This window comes from Oncorhynchus clarkii, chromosome 20 (assembly GCF_045791955.1).
Source record: "Oncorhynchus clarkii lewisi isolate Uvic-CL-2024 chromosome 20, UVic_Ocla_1.0, whole genome shotgun sequence".
NCBI classification, from domain to species: Eukaryota; Metazoa; Chordata; class Actinopteri; order Salmoniformes; family Salmonidae; genus Oncorhynchus; species Oncorhynchus clarkii.
Window position 1 is genome coordinate 76,133,092 of NC_092166.1, and position 18,416 is coordinate 76,151,507.

The 18,416-nt window shown below is 41.6% G+C and overlaps 1 protein-coding gene across 1 annotated transcript in view; it reads left to right on the forward strand.

The window, feature by feature from the left end:
* The window catches only part of LOC139376916 (dystonin), a 195,659-nt gene that overhangs the window by 49,740 nt on the left and 127,503 nt on the right, over positions 1-18,416 (forward strand). The window contains exon 3 of the mRNA XM_071119911.1: positions 11,474-11,535. Coding sequence (XP_070976012.1) covers positions 11,474-11,535 — 62 coding nt within the window. The remainder of the gene's footprint in view (positions 1-11,473; positions 11,536-18,416) is intronic.

Below are 18,416 nucleotides of genomic sequence, written 5' to 3' on the forward strand. Positions count from 1 at the left end.
AGATCATATTAAAACGTATATTCTTTTTTAATTTTACCCTTATTTTACCTGGTAAGTTGACTGAGAACACATTATTTTTTCAGGGGAGAGGAGGGAGGATGAATGAGCTAATTAGAAGCTGAGGATGATTAGGTGGCCAAGATGGAATGGGCCAGATTGGGAATTTAGCCAGGACACCGGAGTTAACACCCCTACTCTTACAATAAGTGCCATGGGATCTTTATTGACCACAGAGAGTCAGGACACCCATTTAGCGTCCCAAGCGAAAGACAGCACCCTACAAATCAATGGTATAATTAAGCAATAAGGCCCGATGAGATGTGGTATATGGCCAATATACCACAGCTAAGGGCTGTTCTTATGCAATGTGGAATGCCTGGATACAGCCCTTAGCCTTGGTATATTGTCCATATACCACAAACCCCGAGGTGCCTTATTGCTGTTATAAACTGGTCACCAGCACAATTAGAGAAATGAAAATAATAGAGTTGTGGTATTGAATGCTGATTGGCTGACAGCCGTAGTATATCAGACAGTATACAATGGCTATGACAAAACAATTATTTTTACTTCTCTAATTATGTTGATAAACAGTTTATAATAGTAATAAGGCACCTCGGGGGTTTGTGATATATGACCAATATACCAATCCTCCTTGGGCCTTATTGCTTAAATGACTAATGACACGTCAGTTATTGCAATGTTATTCTTCAAATTCCCCTCTGGCATTTTGTCACATCACATGATGTTTCAATAGTTAACCGGTTTAAAGCTACTCCTCTCTTTGGTTTTAGACTCCAAAGAGTAACCTTCCAAGTGGACAGAGAAAGTGTAACAGATTCATGTAGACTTGTGATGCTACAAACATCAACCCAGTCAAGTCAGAGGGCAAGAGCTGTAAGGGAACACATTTAACACATTCCCATGGCCCTGGGTGGACTGTAGCACTTCCAACCATCAACAGTTAATCATGAAAAACCAAGAGAGGGCCTGGATTCGACACACCCTTGTTTTGTAGGGGGATCCAGACCATGTGTGCTAATGAGTATTTTGGTCTGCCGGTCCTGCAGTGTGTGCTTGTGTTGGAACTTGTACTTGACTGGCTGGATAAACTTCAATGTCGTGGAGAAGGGCTCCAGTAAGGCTCATTAGTTTTACCACCAATGGATAAACCCTTGAATGAGTAGGTGTGTCCTGGTTCTATATAAAGAGTAATTGCATGTCAATTTTTAAATAAAAAATAAAAAAGTTTTACCCCCCAATTTTGTGGTATCCAATTGTTAGTAGTTATTATCTTGTCTCATCGCTACAACTCCCGTGCGAGTTCAGGAGAGACAAAAGTTGAGAGCCATTGGAGGAAGGAAACACTGTGCACCTAGTGACCTGGTCAGCATGCACTGCGCCTGGCCCACCACAGGAGTCACTAGTGCGCGATGAGACAAGGATATCCCTACCAGCCAAACCCTCCCTAACACGGACGACGCTAGGCCAATTGTACGTCGCCCCATGGACATCCCGGTTGGGACAGAGCCTGGGCTTGAACCCAGAGTCTCTGGTGGCGCCACCCAGGAGGCCCCTACATGTATATTTCAATGGGACTTTCCTGGTTAAAGGGATACTTCGAGATTTTAGTAATGAGGCCCTTTATCTACTTCCCCAGAGTCAGATTAACATTTGACACCATTTTTATGTCTCAGCATGCTAGCAGACACCCATAGACCTCCAGTCATTGCCCTCATGCTGGTTAGCAAATTCCTTCTAACTGCATGCAGAGACATGAAAATGTAATATAAGAGGGAATTGCAAGGGCTCACGTCAATTTCAATGGGACTTTCTGGTTGAATAAAATATTAAAGTCCAACATCACACAGTTTTTTGGGCATTATAATAGGGTTGTAATAATGTGTTGGTGAGTGCGAGTGATGACTGTGTGCCAGTAAGTTGTGACTGTAGTGTAGTTATCAGCTGATGGTCATAAACATTGAGATCCTACTATTATAAAGGGAGGCTTACCAGATATCCTATCTAAAATATTGACCCCTAGTGGTCTGAATATTGACTTTGATTTCAGGCCCTTCTTATGAACAATTAATTATTGTATGAACAAGTCTTATAAATGTATATATTCTTTCTACGGCTTATTAGCGTAACCTAATATGTTCCCCCTGTTGATGATGCTTATCATTCATTATGGTTGAACCAAAAGATTACATGTAACAAATATGAAATGAAATATGAAACAATTAAATATGTGAAATTGAATTAAACAATCATTTATGTTTTGCTAATATTATGTACAATATTTAATTATGTTTCTATATGAGAACAATAGCCTAATATATTTAATATGCTATACACTTTTGTTTTTATTTTTTAAGTTTCATTCAATTCATTCTAATTAACTTAATCACTATGACACACCCCTCACTATTGTCATTGGTTGCACTAATTGCACTGTTTGTCTGCATAACCTGGTAACAAGTATGTATGACATTCTCCTGAAGTGATGCTGAAACATTGGTAAATTACCAAATCAATTAGTGGGAATTTAAATATAGTGTGCTTCTCTGTTTATTTTTTATAGCATAATGTTTTAGCTGACATCATGTTTATTGTCATGGTAGGAAGCAGGCCTGTGTAGATCACACTGAAATTATTACCTCTGACTTTACTGGGGTGTTCAGCTGTGAAACTAGGACTGGTAATTACAAGCTCCAGACCTGACCAGACCTTTTAATGTGGTGGTATAAGTAGACTCTGATTACTCTCTCTCTATTTATATAATATACCTTTTCACACATTTTGGTAAGTAATATTATAGTTTGGTGTGTTTTTATGAAGTTAATTTTCACTATTTTATAGAGGACTGAAGATTTAGAAAAAGTGATTTGAGTGTAGAACTATGTTCCTCAAGAGGGCACTATTCTCTTTATATTACCATTCTCTTTGCCTAAGAGAAGTACACACTTTCCATCAGCTACTACTGTATCCTCAGTACTACAGTCTCTGTGTGCAATTTCCACTCAGGATGTCATGTGAGTACAATACAGATGTATTTTTTCTATGTTTTAATAAACTGCTCCTCATGGTCATTTGATGTTATGGATTTCAAACCTGGGCTCTACGCTGACCTTTTTAATGATGAGCACGTGTGCAGCTAAGTTGAAAAATGTAAGCTCACACAAAGAAATGTAGGAGCACAATGAAATATGTTTCAGGTATTAAAGCTAGAATCCATTTTCCTAGGCGCACTGGTGCTCCTAAATTCAAATTCCAGGTCGCACAGCAAAGTATTTGGGCGCATATGCAAGTAAAATAGTCCCACTTTAGAGCCCTGAATGAGCCCTGGTGGTCAATAATACAGCAAATTCATCCTGTCTCTGGACCTTGAACAAGGAAGGGTGTTGTTGAGCTGGGAATGGTGTTGTCGAGCCGGGAAGGGTGTTGTTGAGCTGAGTTGTTGTCAAATCGAAGGGTGTTGTTGAGCTGAGAAGGGTGTTGTTGAGCTGGGAAGGGTGTTGTTGAGCTGAGAAGGGTGTTGTTGAGCTGGGAAGGGTGTTGTTGAGCTGGGAAGGGTGTTGTTGAGCTGGGAAGGGTGTTGTTGAGCTGAGAAGGGTGTTGTTGAGCTGGGAAGGGTGTTGTTGAGCTGAGAAGGGTGTTGTTGAGCTGGGAAGGGTGTTGTTGAGCTGAGAAGGGTGTTGTTGAGCTGGGAAGGGTGTTGTTGAGCAGGGAAGGGTGTTGCCTTGGACACGCCCTGAAGACCCCATTTGTATTAATGAGTCTCAAGTCTGCTCATGTATTATGCAGTAAGCAGTAAGGCCATTGGGATCACAAATTGCAATGTCCTGAAGGCCAAGCTCTGCTCTACCCAGTGGCAGTTGTGATTTACTTAACAGTTATGGAGAGAGAGGGAACAGGAGATATATGTACAGTACAGAGAGAGAGGGAGAAGGAGTGATATAGCAGCACTGCAGTCTTGCTGCAGATGAAAGTGTCTGCAACACTACCATGGCTGAGGTGGATTTGAAACACAGTCTTATTGGTTTAACAGGGACACACTGACATTTAAACAGATATTGGGAGGAAAGCTGTTTGATATGTTCAATGACTGTCAACCTTTCTGACCTTTCAAAAGCATCAATGCTGAGCATTGGCGTTCTTATGCCATTGTGTTTTATACTAAAGTACAGGGAATTTTGCAGAACCCGCAGATCACCTTGATTTCATTGTTTCATATTCCAAGACAGTATGTATCTGATTCTAGAACAGCTTACCCCCTCTCCATGTCATCTTTTTCATTATATCTAAAAGGAAAAACTGATCAGCACTCCCATTGATGTCATTTGCAAGCAGTTTTGTTCCCAGGGTGTGTTCACATGAAAGGGTAGAGGCGGGATGGATATTTTGTCCTCTCTCATGTGCAATTCAAATCGAAGTTTATTTGTCGCGCACACAGATTTGCAGATTTTAACGCAAGTTAAGTGAAATGTTTGTAGCTCCAACACTGCAGTGAATTCTAGCAAAACCTTAAACAAAAAGTAAAAAAATAAATAAAATAATTAAGAAATATCAGAATGAGCAATGTCAGAATGAGCAATGTCAGAGTATGGAATAAATATATATATATATACACTGATTGTACAAAGGATTAAGGACACCTTCCTAATATTGAGTTACTCCCCCCCCCTTTTACCCTCAGAACAGCCTCAACTCACTGTATAATGCTGAATAGTCTTGTTGATACATTTCAATGTTAAACAAATGACTTTAAACATCAACACTACAATTAAAATGGCTGCTGTAGTTGTGTATATTTCCAGCGATGCAAAAACTGATGTCAAGGAAAATGAGACCTGGAGTAAGGTTGTGGGACGAAATGCCCAAAAGGAGATTGTTTTACCTATTTTTATCATGGAGAGAGAAATCTTGACAAAGGAGGAGATCATAGCCAACCCCATTAAGGAGGAGGAGCTCTATCACAGTCTCATACATGAAATTCATCCAAACCACTTGAGGTCAGTACAGAGAGCATGTGCACTCTGGCATATATACCTTCTCAGTAAGGATGTAAGGGCAACGCTTCTGATCAGAGGAATAACAGTCAGAGGAAAACATGCTGTGTTCAAAGAGAATAATCTGTTCAGTTTGAAGTGGCGCGTGGCTGACCAGAACTCTAGTTACAATTAAAGAACTACCTGAATCAGCATATTCACATTCAGATTTCAGATTCAGAAAACGTTTAATGTCCTCAGAGAGGAAATTCATCTTGCAGCAGTCATAAAACATATCACATCTAAAAATGTCAAATGAATAGCAAAGGATATTTACAAACAAACAACTTGATGATAGTGTTGTGATGATAGTGTTGTGATGATAGTGTTGTGATGATAGTGTTGTGATGATAGTGTTGTGATGATAGTGTTGTGATGATAGTGTTGTGACTGAGTGTCTGGCTAAAGCTGGTGGGGAGAGTGATGAGGTGCATGATAAGATACAAGGGTCAACACACAAACTGATACAATGGAGATCATTTGTATAAGTAGCACCCATCACTCCCATAACACTGTCTGTAAAGATGGACACTCACTGGATCAAAGTATTTTATGATGGACAAGGTCCTGCGCATAGACAGGACTGGCTGACACAATCCCACACTAGAGGGGGTCAGGAGATGCTAGAGTACAGTCCTACTACATTGGACAACATAAGTTGCATAGAGGAAACTTTTTCACACTGTGCAAGACAACAATCCTGTCCCTATGAGTAGGGCAGACGTATCACATATCTCAGCTGAAATGACAGAAAGTGACACTTGAGGTTGAGGAGCATAATTTCTGGGCTCCTAAGGACAAAGCCGGAGTGAATGACACATTGGAGTTGGTACCTGGTGAGCCAGAGTCTACTTCAACAATGACCTCTCATTCCAAGAAAAAGAAGAATAAGAGGAATAACGCTAAACATGAAGCTGGATAAGTGGCAACTGAGACAAGTGACAATCATAACCCAATAGAAAACTCTGAGGATAATAAGGGACCCCGAAGGCGGTGCAACTCTCTGGGGAATACTAAAGAACGCAGCCAAACATCAAGGCTGGCTTTCATTCAAACAATCCGGAATCAACAAACACCCAAACGGACCAGGGTACCAAGCTCCCCATCAGAGTCTGGAGTTAGGTCACCTGCAGACAAAAAACGGCTGATATAGAGGATGTAATTCTGGGAGAAGTGGGAAAAAAAATCCAGAATGAAATCATTGATGAATGGTAGAACGTGAATGTTTGAAATAATCTATATTTGAGTAGCCAATATTTTCTGGTTCAGAGAAGGACATTCTGTGTATGTGAGCATAACCTCTGTCACTAACAAGGCTTTTCAAACGAATGAGCAATCAGCAGATAATACAATTTTAATACATGTCCCAAACAAAACCTGCCTTCGAGACAGAAAATCAGTTCCCTTAATCCAGCTATTAGAAAACCTTGTACCATCAAACCGGTAATCAGGCTAAAATGCTCTGGGACCCTCATTCCAAGCCTAGGTGAATATTAGGAGGTCACCTAAATATTCATAGCATTATTTCTAAGAGTGAACAAGTAAAACATTTAAAGAATGACTCTAATCTTGATTTTTTTTTTCTGTTTCTCTGAGACATGCCTGTCAGGCGTGTGCGTACTTCTGGTGAAGTCAGGTGCAGGAGAGCAGAGAATTGTGAACAGGCGCACACTTTATTACTGCAGGGGAAAGATTACAGACGGACGCAGCTGCGTCAAAAACCTCCAGCCAACAAGGCAAAGTGTATAGCGGGCACAAACAGTCACAAAACATGAATGTTTAACAATTCATACAGGCTTCGTGAAATAACACGGAAGTAACGAACGCCACCCTGGCTCGTTACAAAACATGTAACACACAAACAATATCACACGAAGACATTAGGGGGAACAGAGGAATAAATACATGCAGTGTAATTGGGGAATGTAAACCAGGTGTGCAAAACAAGACAAAACAAATGGATACATGAAAAATGGAGCGGCGATGGCTAGAAAGCCGGGGACGTCGACCGGCAAACGCCGCCCGAACAATGAGAGGAGCCGACTTCGGCGGAAGTCGTGACAATGGCTGAATAAATCTTCTCCTATTTCTGCTTTAATGTCTCTGGATATTCAGGGGAAAGGGTAGAGGGGGTGAATTGCTTATGTACATGAAAGATAACTTTAAATGCAATCATATCATAAACATGCCAATAACCTTGAATGTATCTTCCTCTCCCCTCATATGTCTCTCACTGTTATTGGATTATATCGACCACCAACTTCTGATATCTCGTTTTATGACCATCTAAATACCATGCTTAAAGAATGTGATCATAAGAAGGAGATAATCTTCATGGGTGATTTCAATATAAAGTCGTAAAACATAACTTGCAGGAAAAAGCTCAAAGAGATCACAGACTATTTCAACCTGACTCAAATAATACAAGGTCCAAGCAGAGTAACACAGTCATCCCAGACTCAAACTGATCCGGTGTTTACTAACAGACCTGATCGAAAAACTAAGCCCATTAACTTACTAACTGGCATATCTGACCACAATGTTCCATTGGTGGTTAGAAAGATCACTAAAAAGAGATTTTGGAACCATATTAATGTAACTACGATGCAGCTATAAGTCATATTGATTGATCTGATCTGTTAAGCAATGAAGACCCAGAGTCTGGATACAGAACATTTCTGTCAGCTATTGACAAAGTGGATACCTGTTTTACCAGGAAATGTTAACGTAAGCCAAGATGGAAAAACTCTCTACCATGGCTCAACGTGGACCTCTGGAGGCAGATGAGAGGATCAGATTCGGCTGTTTTTAGTCTTTGCTATGCTGTAATAAAGTGCAAAGCTGTCATCAAGTCAAAGGGTGGCTACTTTGAAGAATCTCAAATATAAAATATATTTTGATTTATTTAACATATTTAATAATGTTGTGGCCAATATACCAGTCCTCCTTGGGCCTTATTGCTTAAATGACTAATGACACGTCAGTTATTGCAATGTTATTCTTCAAATTCCCCTCTGGCATTTTGTCACATCACATGATGTTTCAATAGTTAACCGGTTTAAAGCTACTCCTCTCTTTGGTTTTAGACTCCAAAGAGTAACCTTCCAAGTGGACAGAGAAAGTGTAATAGATTCATGTAGACTTGTGATGCTACAAACATCAACCCAGTCAAGTCAGAGGGCAAGAGCTGTAAGGGAACACATTTAACACATTTCCATGGCCCTGGGTGGACTGTAGCACTTCCAACCATCAACAGTTAATCATGAAAAACCAAGAGAGGGCCTGGATTCAACACACCCTTGTTTTGTAGGGGGATCCAGACCATGTGTGCTAATGAGTATTTTGGTCTGCCGGTCCTGCAGTGTGTGCTTGTGTTGGAACTTGCACTTGACTGGCTGGATCAACTTCAATGTCGTGGAGAAGGGCTCCAGTAAGGCTCATTAGTTTTACCACCAATGGATAAACCCTTGAATGAGTAGGTGTGTCCAAACTTTTGACTGGTACTGTGTGTAGTTGATTTTATTCAAACACATAGGCTGTGTCTGTTTATATATGTAAAAAATAAATGTAAACATTTAGACGAATTAGTCGAAAGAACAGGACGACTCTCGGTCGACCAAGATTTCTTTGAGTCGGGGACAGTCTTAATTCTCCCATATGTTCTGTGTTCTGTCCGCTAAAATGTGGAGCAATTCCCAGTCCCAGACTCCCAGCCCAGTAGTGAATCCTCTGCAGCTTTACACACATAGTATTTATAGATGAACCACATGGAAATGTCCTCTGAGACACACTGACAGTGGCAGCACCATTGAGACACCTCTGTATTAAGGAAAGGCCTATATGAATAATCACCCATCAGTATTTGCCTCTGAACTGACCAATGTACCTCATGCCATTGCCTGTGTTTTGTATGCTAATTTTGGCATGATATTTTATGCAGCCTTAAGTAAAGGGTGTGGTTGTTTTGATTTCAGTTGGTGTTGTGGTTTTTTCCCAACGAGTGCAAGTGAGTGTGCTAAATGTGTTTTATGAAACAGTAATTGATACTGTTGTGGGCGGTGCACTGTAGGCTGTGCTGTATGTGTGGAAATGCAGACTAATCATTTGTATTCAGACTTCTCTGATTCAGAGGGGTTGGGTTAAATGCATATTGAATCTTTAATTGTTATATCTATTCCTATGTTCTACTGCAATGATGCCCCTTCCCATTTCAGGTTAAAGTGTCATCTGAACAAAATTGGTTTCTAAGCAGACAAATACCTTTGCTCCTTTTCTTAAGGAGCATTATTAGCAGGGAAAATGGAAAGATAAAGGCTTCTAAAACTTTGGTTTTAGAAGTGGGGGGGGACATAACTTTTTGTATATATTTTTGTTAAATATCCAGTTGGATAAAAGCTCCAAACAGCCTACCCGACCGCTCAGAGACATTAGACATCCGCATGGTCCTAAAGCTCACCATTGCCTCGTTTTGTATCACATTCCAATGGTAAAACTGGGGGGGACAAGAATGCAATTTCAGAATTTGGCCCGTCCCCAGTGAAAGTTCCTTATTAGTTAGTTCCTCAAATGCATTTGTGCTGTGGCCTTAAGTAAACATGAACCATATAAGAAGACCACTTAGTTGTGTTGGAGAACCTGACAGAACTCGTTCTGGATGCTTGACGAAAAGTGGAGTAACTGCAGGCTGCCCTAAAGGCAGACAGGAGGAGTCTGTTGCTGCTCCTTCAGTAACGCTGGTAGCTCACACACATCCCTCTGCCAGGACCATGATACACTCTCTCCAGAGTCCCCGGGAGCTAACAATGGCTAAGGAGATATGGCACCTGCTGGGGAGTGAGGGGGAGCTCAGAGCTCACCTGGTGACGTTGATGTGCTGCATGGGTCAGTATCATGTGTCTTTATGCTTTGCTTCCCTCCAATCCTCTTCCGGGTTCAGAAGATTGGGAATTTCAATTGCTGACTGAGCGTTTAAGCTTGCCCTAGTTTCTCATTTACAGGGGGGATCTTAAAACCTCCCAAAGCTAAATCCTGTTGCGTTATAATGCTGTTGTAAATGGACTAGCTTCTCTTTTGCATGTTGGTTCTAAAGTCCAAGAAGATGCAGATTGTGTGGGGTTGTTGTTGTTTTTAAAGCTGAGACAGAGGCTTTGTTAAATGTGAAGTTTATAATGTCATGTTTTTAATGTGATTTACTGGGCTCGTGATTGGTATCAAAGTATGCCTATGAGGGCTTGTAGCAGATGGACCTTTAGGCAGAGAGATAAAACAGGACAGACAGACTTCTGGCCTGAATCCTGAATCCCACACTGCAGCCTTCTCTCTGTCTTTCTGTGTGAGACAGGTAATAGTAAGTATGGAGGGTCTCTCCCCAAGCTGTGTGTCTCAGGACCAGTAGCCTACCGTCCATGTGCAGTGTTGCAGTACAGTAATGGATTTTGTTAGGCTAATGATACAGAAATATTAGATATGTATGATAGGTTGTCTATATTGTTAGATTCTCAGAGCAAATGTTTTTGTCTGTGTAGCATAGCTGGTGATAGTTTTTGTCTTGACAGCCTACAATTGAGCCTTTATCTTTCCATTTTCTATCCCAGAGAGACTGATGTCTCTTATAGGTTGCATGTGGAAGCGGCCGGTCTGGATGTCATGGATACAAGAATCACAAAATAATGTGATTGACAGTGTACAATAGTGAATCATAAGTAATGGAAGCTAGGCCTCATGCATAGAAGTTACTTCTTTTCAATTACGCTTCCAAAAAGATCAATCTCTCTGGAGACTACTGGGAATGAACCCACTTGTAAGTAAGACCCCAGGAAGAGTAGCTGCTGCTTCTTCAACAGCTAATGGGAAATCATAATACAATCATATGTATACAGTGGTTGGATATTGATAAGAGCATATATATTGACAAGAGGAATGAAGGGCTCATTCATGAAGGGCTCATTCAAGAACTGTAGAGTTATATAGTAAATCACACATACCATGTCACAATTCTGCTTGTCATGCAAATGACCATTTCCTGTGTGTGTGTGTGTGTGTGTGTGTGTGTGTGTGTGTGTGTGTGTGTGTGTGTGTGTGTGTGTGTGTGTGTGTGTGTGTGTGTGTGTGTGTGTGTGTGTGTGTGTGTGTGTGTGTGTGTGTGTGTGTGTGTGTGTGTGTGTGTGTGGGGGGGGGGGGGGGGGGGTAATGGTGTGTGTAAAGTTACACCATGCTTACCACAGGAAGTTGGTGGCACCTTAATTGGGGAGGACAGGTATGTGGTAATGACTGGAATGGTATTGTATACATCAAACACATGGTTAGCTCCGTTCCAGACATTATTATGAGCCTTTCTCCCCTCAGCAGTCTCATGTGATGTACTGTATGTACGTATGTAAAGTACCTTCCTAAATGTATTTTTTTGTGTGTCTTTTCCTCAGATGAAAGAGACAGAGTGCAGAAAAAGACTTTTACAAAATGGATAAACCAACATCTCCTGAAGGTAAGAATGTCCACAGAGCCTCTTTTAGAAATACATTCTTAGAAAAATAGGTGCTATCTAGAACCTAGAAGGGTTTTTCAGCTGTCCCCATAGGAGAACCCTTTTTGGTTCCAGGAAAAACACTTTTTGGTTCCAGGTAATAGAAACATTTTGGGTTCCATGTAGATTCCTCTGTGGAAAGGATTCTACATGGTTCCAAGTAGAACCAGTTTGGATAGGGTTCTACATGGATCCCAAAAGGATTGTACTACCTGGAACCAAAAAGTGTTTTACCGGAAGCAAAAAGGATTCTCCTATATGCAGGTATTCCCAAACTGGGTGGGGGTACGCGCAATGCCGTGTAGGGTACACCAAATAAAAATGTAATTCACAAATACACGTTTTCAAACGGGGCTATACATTTGGGTGAGTTTTTTCTCTTGTTTGAGTAGCCTCGTTTCACTGCCAAAAATAAAATGAAACTATCTTGTGTTCAGCAACATAACAACACCATGTCAAATACAGGTAGTCAAATAATTAACATCCAATCACATGAACCTTTATTCTCTCACAGAAAACCTTCACTCTTGCGCAGACATTTAGAAACGAAACATGATAATTTGAAAAATAAGCCACTGGAGTTTTTTGAGAGAGAATAAAGACGACTTTCGAGTAGTAAGACGTATTAAAGAAACAGATACCAATAATAAGAAGGGTCTATAAGTGTCTTATATGGTGAGCTACCGAGTGGCTAGGAAAAGGCAAACCCCATACTATTGTGGATGACTTAGTTCTTCCTGCTGCCGCCGATATGGCTGGGACAATGCTGGGGGAAAAGGCCAAAAAAACAATACACACAATGACTTCATCAAACAACACTGTTTCACGACGCATCAGTGACATGGCAGGAGATGTTTTTAAACAATTACTGCTTCGCATTCAATCCAGTGAATTATATGCATTACAGCTGGATGAGTCAACAGACGTGGCGGGCCTGGCACAGCTCCTGCTATATGTCCGTTACGTTTATGGGGGGTCAATTAAGGAAGACATGCTCTTCTGCAAACCATTGGAAACCAGGACATGAGAGGATATTTTTTAAGTACTGGACAGCTTTGTGACATCAAATGGACTTTGGTGGTGAAGATGTGTGTGTCTGTGCTGATGGCGCAAAAGCCATGACAGGGAGACATAGTGGAGTGGTAACGCGCGTGCAAGCAGTTGCTCCTGACGCCTTTTGGGTACACTGCAGCATCCACCGAGAGGCTCTTACTGCCAACGGCATGCCTGACAACTTGAAAGAAGTTTTGGACACTACAGTGAAAATGGTTAACTTTGTTAATGCAAGGCCCCTGAACACTCATGTATTTTCTGCATTATGCAATGATATGGGCAGCGACCATGTACCGCTTTTACAACCTACAGAAGTGTGCTGGGTATCAAGGGGAAAAGTATTGAAACGTTTAAAAAAAAATGAGAGACAAGGCTTAAAGTTTTCTTTACTGACCATCATTTTCATGTGTCTGACCGCTTGCATGATGACGCGTTTCTCACACTACTGGCCTATCTGGGTGATGTTTTTTCTCACCTGAATGATCTGAATCTTGGATTACAGGCACTCTCTGCAACTAAATTCAATGTGCGGGACAAAATTGAGGCTATGATTAAGAAGTTGGAACTCTTTTCTGTCTTCATTAACAAGGACAACACACGTCTTTCCATCATTGTATGATATTTTGTGTGGAAATGAACTCCAGCTTACAGCTCAAATGTTATATAGCGAAGAACCTATTTGAGTTGGGTGTGCAATTACGCAGGTACTTTTCAGAAATGGACAACACAAACAACTGGATTCGTTATCCCTTTCATGCCCTGCCTCCAGTCCACTTACTGATATCTGAACAAGAGAGCCTCATCAAAATTACAACAAGCGGTTCTGTGAAAATATAATTTAATCAGAAGCCACTGCCAGATTTCTGGATAGGGCTGCGCTCAGAGTTTCTTGCCTTGGCAAATTGCACTGTTAAGACACTGATGCCCTTTGCAACCACGTACTTATGTGAGAGTGGATTCTCGGCCCCCCTGAAAACTAAATACAGGCACAGACTGTGTGTGGAAAATGATTTAAAATTGAGACTCTCTCCAATACAACCCAACATTGCAGAGTTATGTGCATCCTTTCAAGCACACCCTTCTCATTAACCTGTGGTGAGTTTCTCACAATTTTTGATGAACAAATAAGGTTTTATATGTAAGATGGCAAAATAAATAATGAGCAAAATTATTGATTATTATTATATTATTATTTGTGCCCTGGTTCTATAAGAGCTTTTTGTCACTTCCCACGAGCCGGGTTCTGACAAAAACTCACACTCATTCTTACGTTTAATAAATGTATCATATATGACCTACGATTAACCTACGATTAAGATTATCCTACCAACGGGACATGTAACATCTTATGTTTCACCGAGACGAAAGATATGGATAATATAGAGTTAGTGGGATTTTCCATGCACCGGCAGAACAGAGACGCGTATCTCATGATAAGCTGTAGACCACATTCTCTACCATGAGAGGTTTCATCTGTATTATTCGTAGCCGTCTATTTCACACCACAAAGCAAAGCTGGCACTAAGACCGCTCTCAACCAACTCTATAAGGCCATAAGCAAAGAAGAAAATGCTCACCTAGAAGCGGCGCTCCTAGTGGCCAGGGACTTTAATGCAGGCAAACTTAAATCAGTTTACCAAATTTTACCAGCATGTCACATGTGCAACCAGGGGAAAAACAGACCCTAGACCACCTCTACTCCACACACAGAGATGCATACAAAGCTCTCCCCCGCCCTCCATTTGGCAAATCTCATGACCAAATATGTTCCTGGATTCATCCAATGGCATTGAGGAATACACCAGCTCAGTCATCGGCTTCATCAAAAGTGCATCGATGACATCATCCCCACAGTGACTGTACATACATATCCAACCAGAAGCCATGGATTACAGGCAACATCCGCATCGAGCTAAAGGCTAGAGCTGCCATTTCAAGGAGCGGGAGACTAATCCGGACGCTTATAAGAAATCTCGCTATGCCCTCAGACGAACCATCAAACAAGCAAAGCGTCAATACAGGATTAAGATTGAATCCTACTACACTGGTTCTGACACTCATCGGATGTGGCAGGGCTTGAAAACTATTACGGACTACAATGGGAAACCCAGACCCAAGCTGCCCAGTGACTCGAGCATACCAGATGAGCTAAATGCCTTTTCTGTTCGCTTCGAGGCAAGCAACACTGAAGCATGCACGAGAGCACCAGCTATTCTGGATGACTGTATGATAACGCTCTCGGTAGCCGATGTGAACAAAACCTTTAAACAGGCCAACATTCACAAAGCCGCTGGGCCAGACGGATTATCAGGACGTGTACTCAAAGCATGCGTGGACCAACTGTCAAGTGTCTTCACTGACATTTTCTGACCAAGTCTAATACCTACATATTTCAAGCAGACCACCATAGTCCCTGTGCCCAAGGAAGTGAAGGTAACCTGCCTAAATGATTACCGCCCCATGGCACTCACGTTGGTAGCCATGAAGTGCTTTGAAAGGCTGGTCATGGCTCACATCAACAGCATCCTAGACCCACTCCAATTCGCATACCGCCCCAACAGATCCACAGATGACGCAATCTCAATCGCACTCCACACTGCCATTCTCACCTGGACAAAATGAACACCTATGTGAGAATGCTGTTCATTGACTACAGCTCAGCGTTCAACACCATAGTGCCCACGAAGCTCATCACTAAGCTAAGGACTCTGGGACTAAACACCTCCCTCTGCAACTGGATCATGGACTTCCTGATGGGCCACCCCCAGGTGGTAAGAGTAGGCAACAACACGTCTGCCACACTGATCCTTAACAGTGTGGCCCCTCAGGGGTCTGTACTTAGTCTCCTCCTGTATTCCCTGTTCACCCATGACTGCGTGGCCAAACACGACTCCAACACCATCATTAAGTTTGCTGACAACTCAACAGTGGTAGGCCTGATCACCGACAGTGATGAGACGGCCTATAGGGAGGAGGTCAGAGAACTGGCAGTGTGGTGCCAGGATAATAACCTCTCCCTCAATGTGAGCAAGACTAAGGAGCTGATCAGACTACAGGAAAATGCAGGCCGAACAGGCCCCGATTAACATCGACGGGGCTGTAATGTAGTGGAGTGGGTTGAGAGTTTCAAGTTCCTTGGTGTCCACATCACCAACAAACTATCATGGTCCAAACATACCAAGGCAGTCATGAAGAAGGCACGACAAAACCTTTTCCCCCTCAGGAGACTGAAAATATTTGTCATGGGTCCCCAGATCCTCAAAAGGTTCTACTGCTGCACCATTGAGAGCATCTTGACCGGTTGCATCACCGCCAGGTATGGCAACAGCTCGGCATCTGACCGTAAGGCGCTACAGAGGGTAGTGCGAATGGCCCAGTACATCACTGGGGCCAAGCTTCCTGCCATCCAGGACCTATGTAATAGACGTTGTTAGAGGAAAGCCCATAAAATTGTCAGAGACTCCTGTCAACCAAGTTATAGACTGTTTTCTCTGCTACCACTTGGCAAGTGGTACCGGAGCTCCAAGTCTAGGTCCAAAATTCTCCTCAACAGCTTCTACCCCCAAGCCATAAGACTGCTGAACAATTCATAAAATCGTTACCAGACAATTTACATTGACCCCCCCCCCCTCCTTTTGTTACACTGCTGCTACTCGCTGTTGTTTGTTACCTATGCATAGTCACTTTTCCCCCACCTACATGTACAGATTACCTCAACTAGCCTGTACCCCCGTACACTGACTTGGTACCGGTGGCCCCTGCATTTAGCCTTGATATTGTTATTCTTATTGTGTTACTTTTCATTATTACCTTTTATTTTAGTCTACTTGGTAAATATTTTCTTCTTCTTGAACTGCACTGTTGGTTAAGGGCTTGTAAGTAAGCATTTCACAGTAAAGTCTACACTTGTATTCGGTGTATGTGACAAATCTAGTTTGATTTGATTTGTATAGTCTGTGTGTGGCACGCTTACAATGATGGCAAAAAACAACATTTGAGGGTGCACTGACCCTGGTGCTAGAGGGGGTACGCAGCTGGAGGTTGAATGTTTGAAGTAGTACGGGACTATAAAACGTTTGTTACCACTGTCCTATGGGGGACAGCCGAAGAACCCTTTTGGTACCATTTTTTCTACCGTTCATTTGATTAATCTTTCCTTTGATTTGATTGGGGAGTCTTTAATTGGCCTGCCATATCAATAATCTAATAAGATATTTAATCTAATATGAGAGAGTAAGCTAGAACTTTGTTTTAATATTGTGGCCTGCACCAGTCTTAAAGGAAAAATCTACTCAAAAACTATATGTTGGTATTTTGTTTCATTAGTCCACTGTTAATATTGTCCAAAAATGTTTTGCATGTCAGCAGTCAAGTTTTCAAGACATTGGATTTTCATGAAGATGATGGACATCATGATGATGTGGCAAGTGACACTTTGCTTCTTGAAAGTCCAATACCAACATATTGTTTTTAAACGGATTCTTCCTTTAATCCAATTCATCACATGTACAGTGTTAGCTAGGTTCAGTCTAGGCATGTAGATGAATCTGTTTTGCTTTTCCCATGGCAGTAGGACTCTTGTTGTGTATGAATCCGGTCCCGTAGGTAGATGATTTCTCACATACCTCAGTGCCTAATTATCGTATTGTCCATCCACTTCTCTGTCATCACCTTTCAGCCATTCTGTGTTGAAATGGTTACTGTTTCTACAACACACAGGAGTGATGGTATGATGGTAATGATAATAGAACGACAGGCTGTTTCATGTTTTAGCCCTGTCAGTTTCCATGAAGATGAAATATACTGTGTAATTACCCGATGCAGGGAATAATCCATTAAAGACCGGCGTTTATCCTCAGCCACTTATTGCCACTACTGATGACAGATCTAGAGTCGAGGTGCCAATCGGAGATGGTTGTTGCTAGCTTGTCAGAGTTTGTCCTGCCTACATGTCTTCCACCCATCTCATGGTGCAGTGTACATGTACCGAGTCGTTTTTGTTTACTCAGCAGGAATCTAAATTACTCTGGTTCATTTGCTGTGGAATTAGGGAACACCTAGTCATGGAGGCAGAGCAACAAGTGTCTGCATGCACTGTCTGTCTTCACAATACATTTCCCACTTTCCCATAAGAGCAAGCATGAAATATTTCAAGGCAATTTGTTATTATGCATGAAAATCCATGCCTGTTTATTGTGTAATGTGCTTAGGGAGCAAGTTATAATCCTGTTTTCGTCACATATTCAATTGATTTAGCCTGCTTGATTTGGTCGAAGGCAAAAGTGTTGTAAACCCCCGAAGCTAACAAAGTGCACCGTATAATTGGTGCCTTTCCCTATGTTGCTATGTGCATAATAGCAAAGTTATGCAGCATATTGGGATAGAGAACAATGTGGTGGAGGCAGCAGCAACTGAGACGAGGAAACAGCCCTTGCCTTAGCCTAATTGTCTAAGATAATTGAGGAGAGAGGAAAGCCCAACTTAATTAGGTCCTATAATCAATAGCCTTTCAGTTAAATGTGCCTGGCTTTATAAATAATCCATACATACAGTGCCTTGCGAAAGTATTCGGCCCCCTTGAACTTTGCGACCTTTTGCCACATTTCAGGCTTCAAACATAAAGATATAAAACTGTATTTTTTTGTGAAGAATCAACAATAAGTGGGACACAATTATGAAGTGGAACGACATTTATAGGATATTTCAAACTTTTTTAACAAATCAAAAACTGAAAAATTGGGCGTGCAAAATTATTCAGCCCCTTTACTTTTAGTGCAGCAAACTCTCTC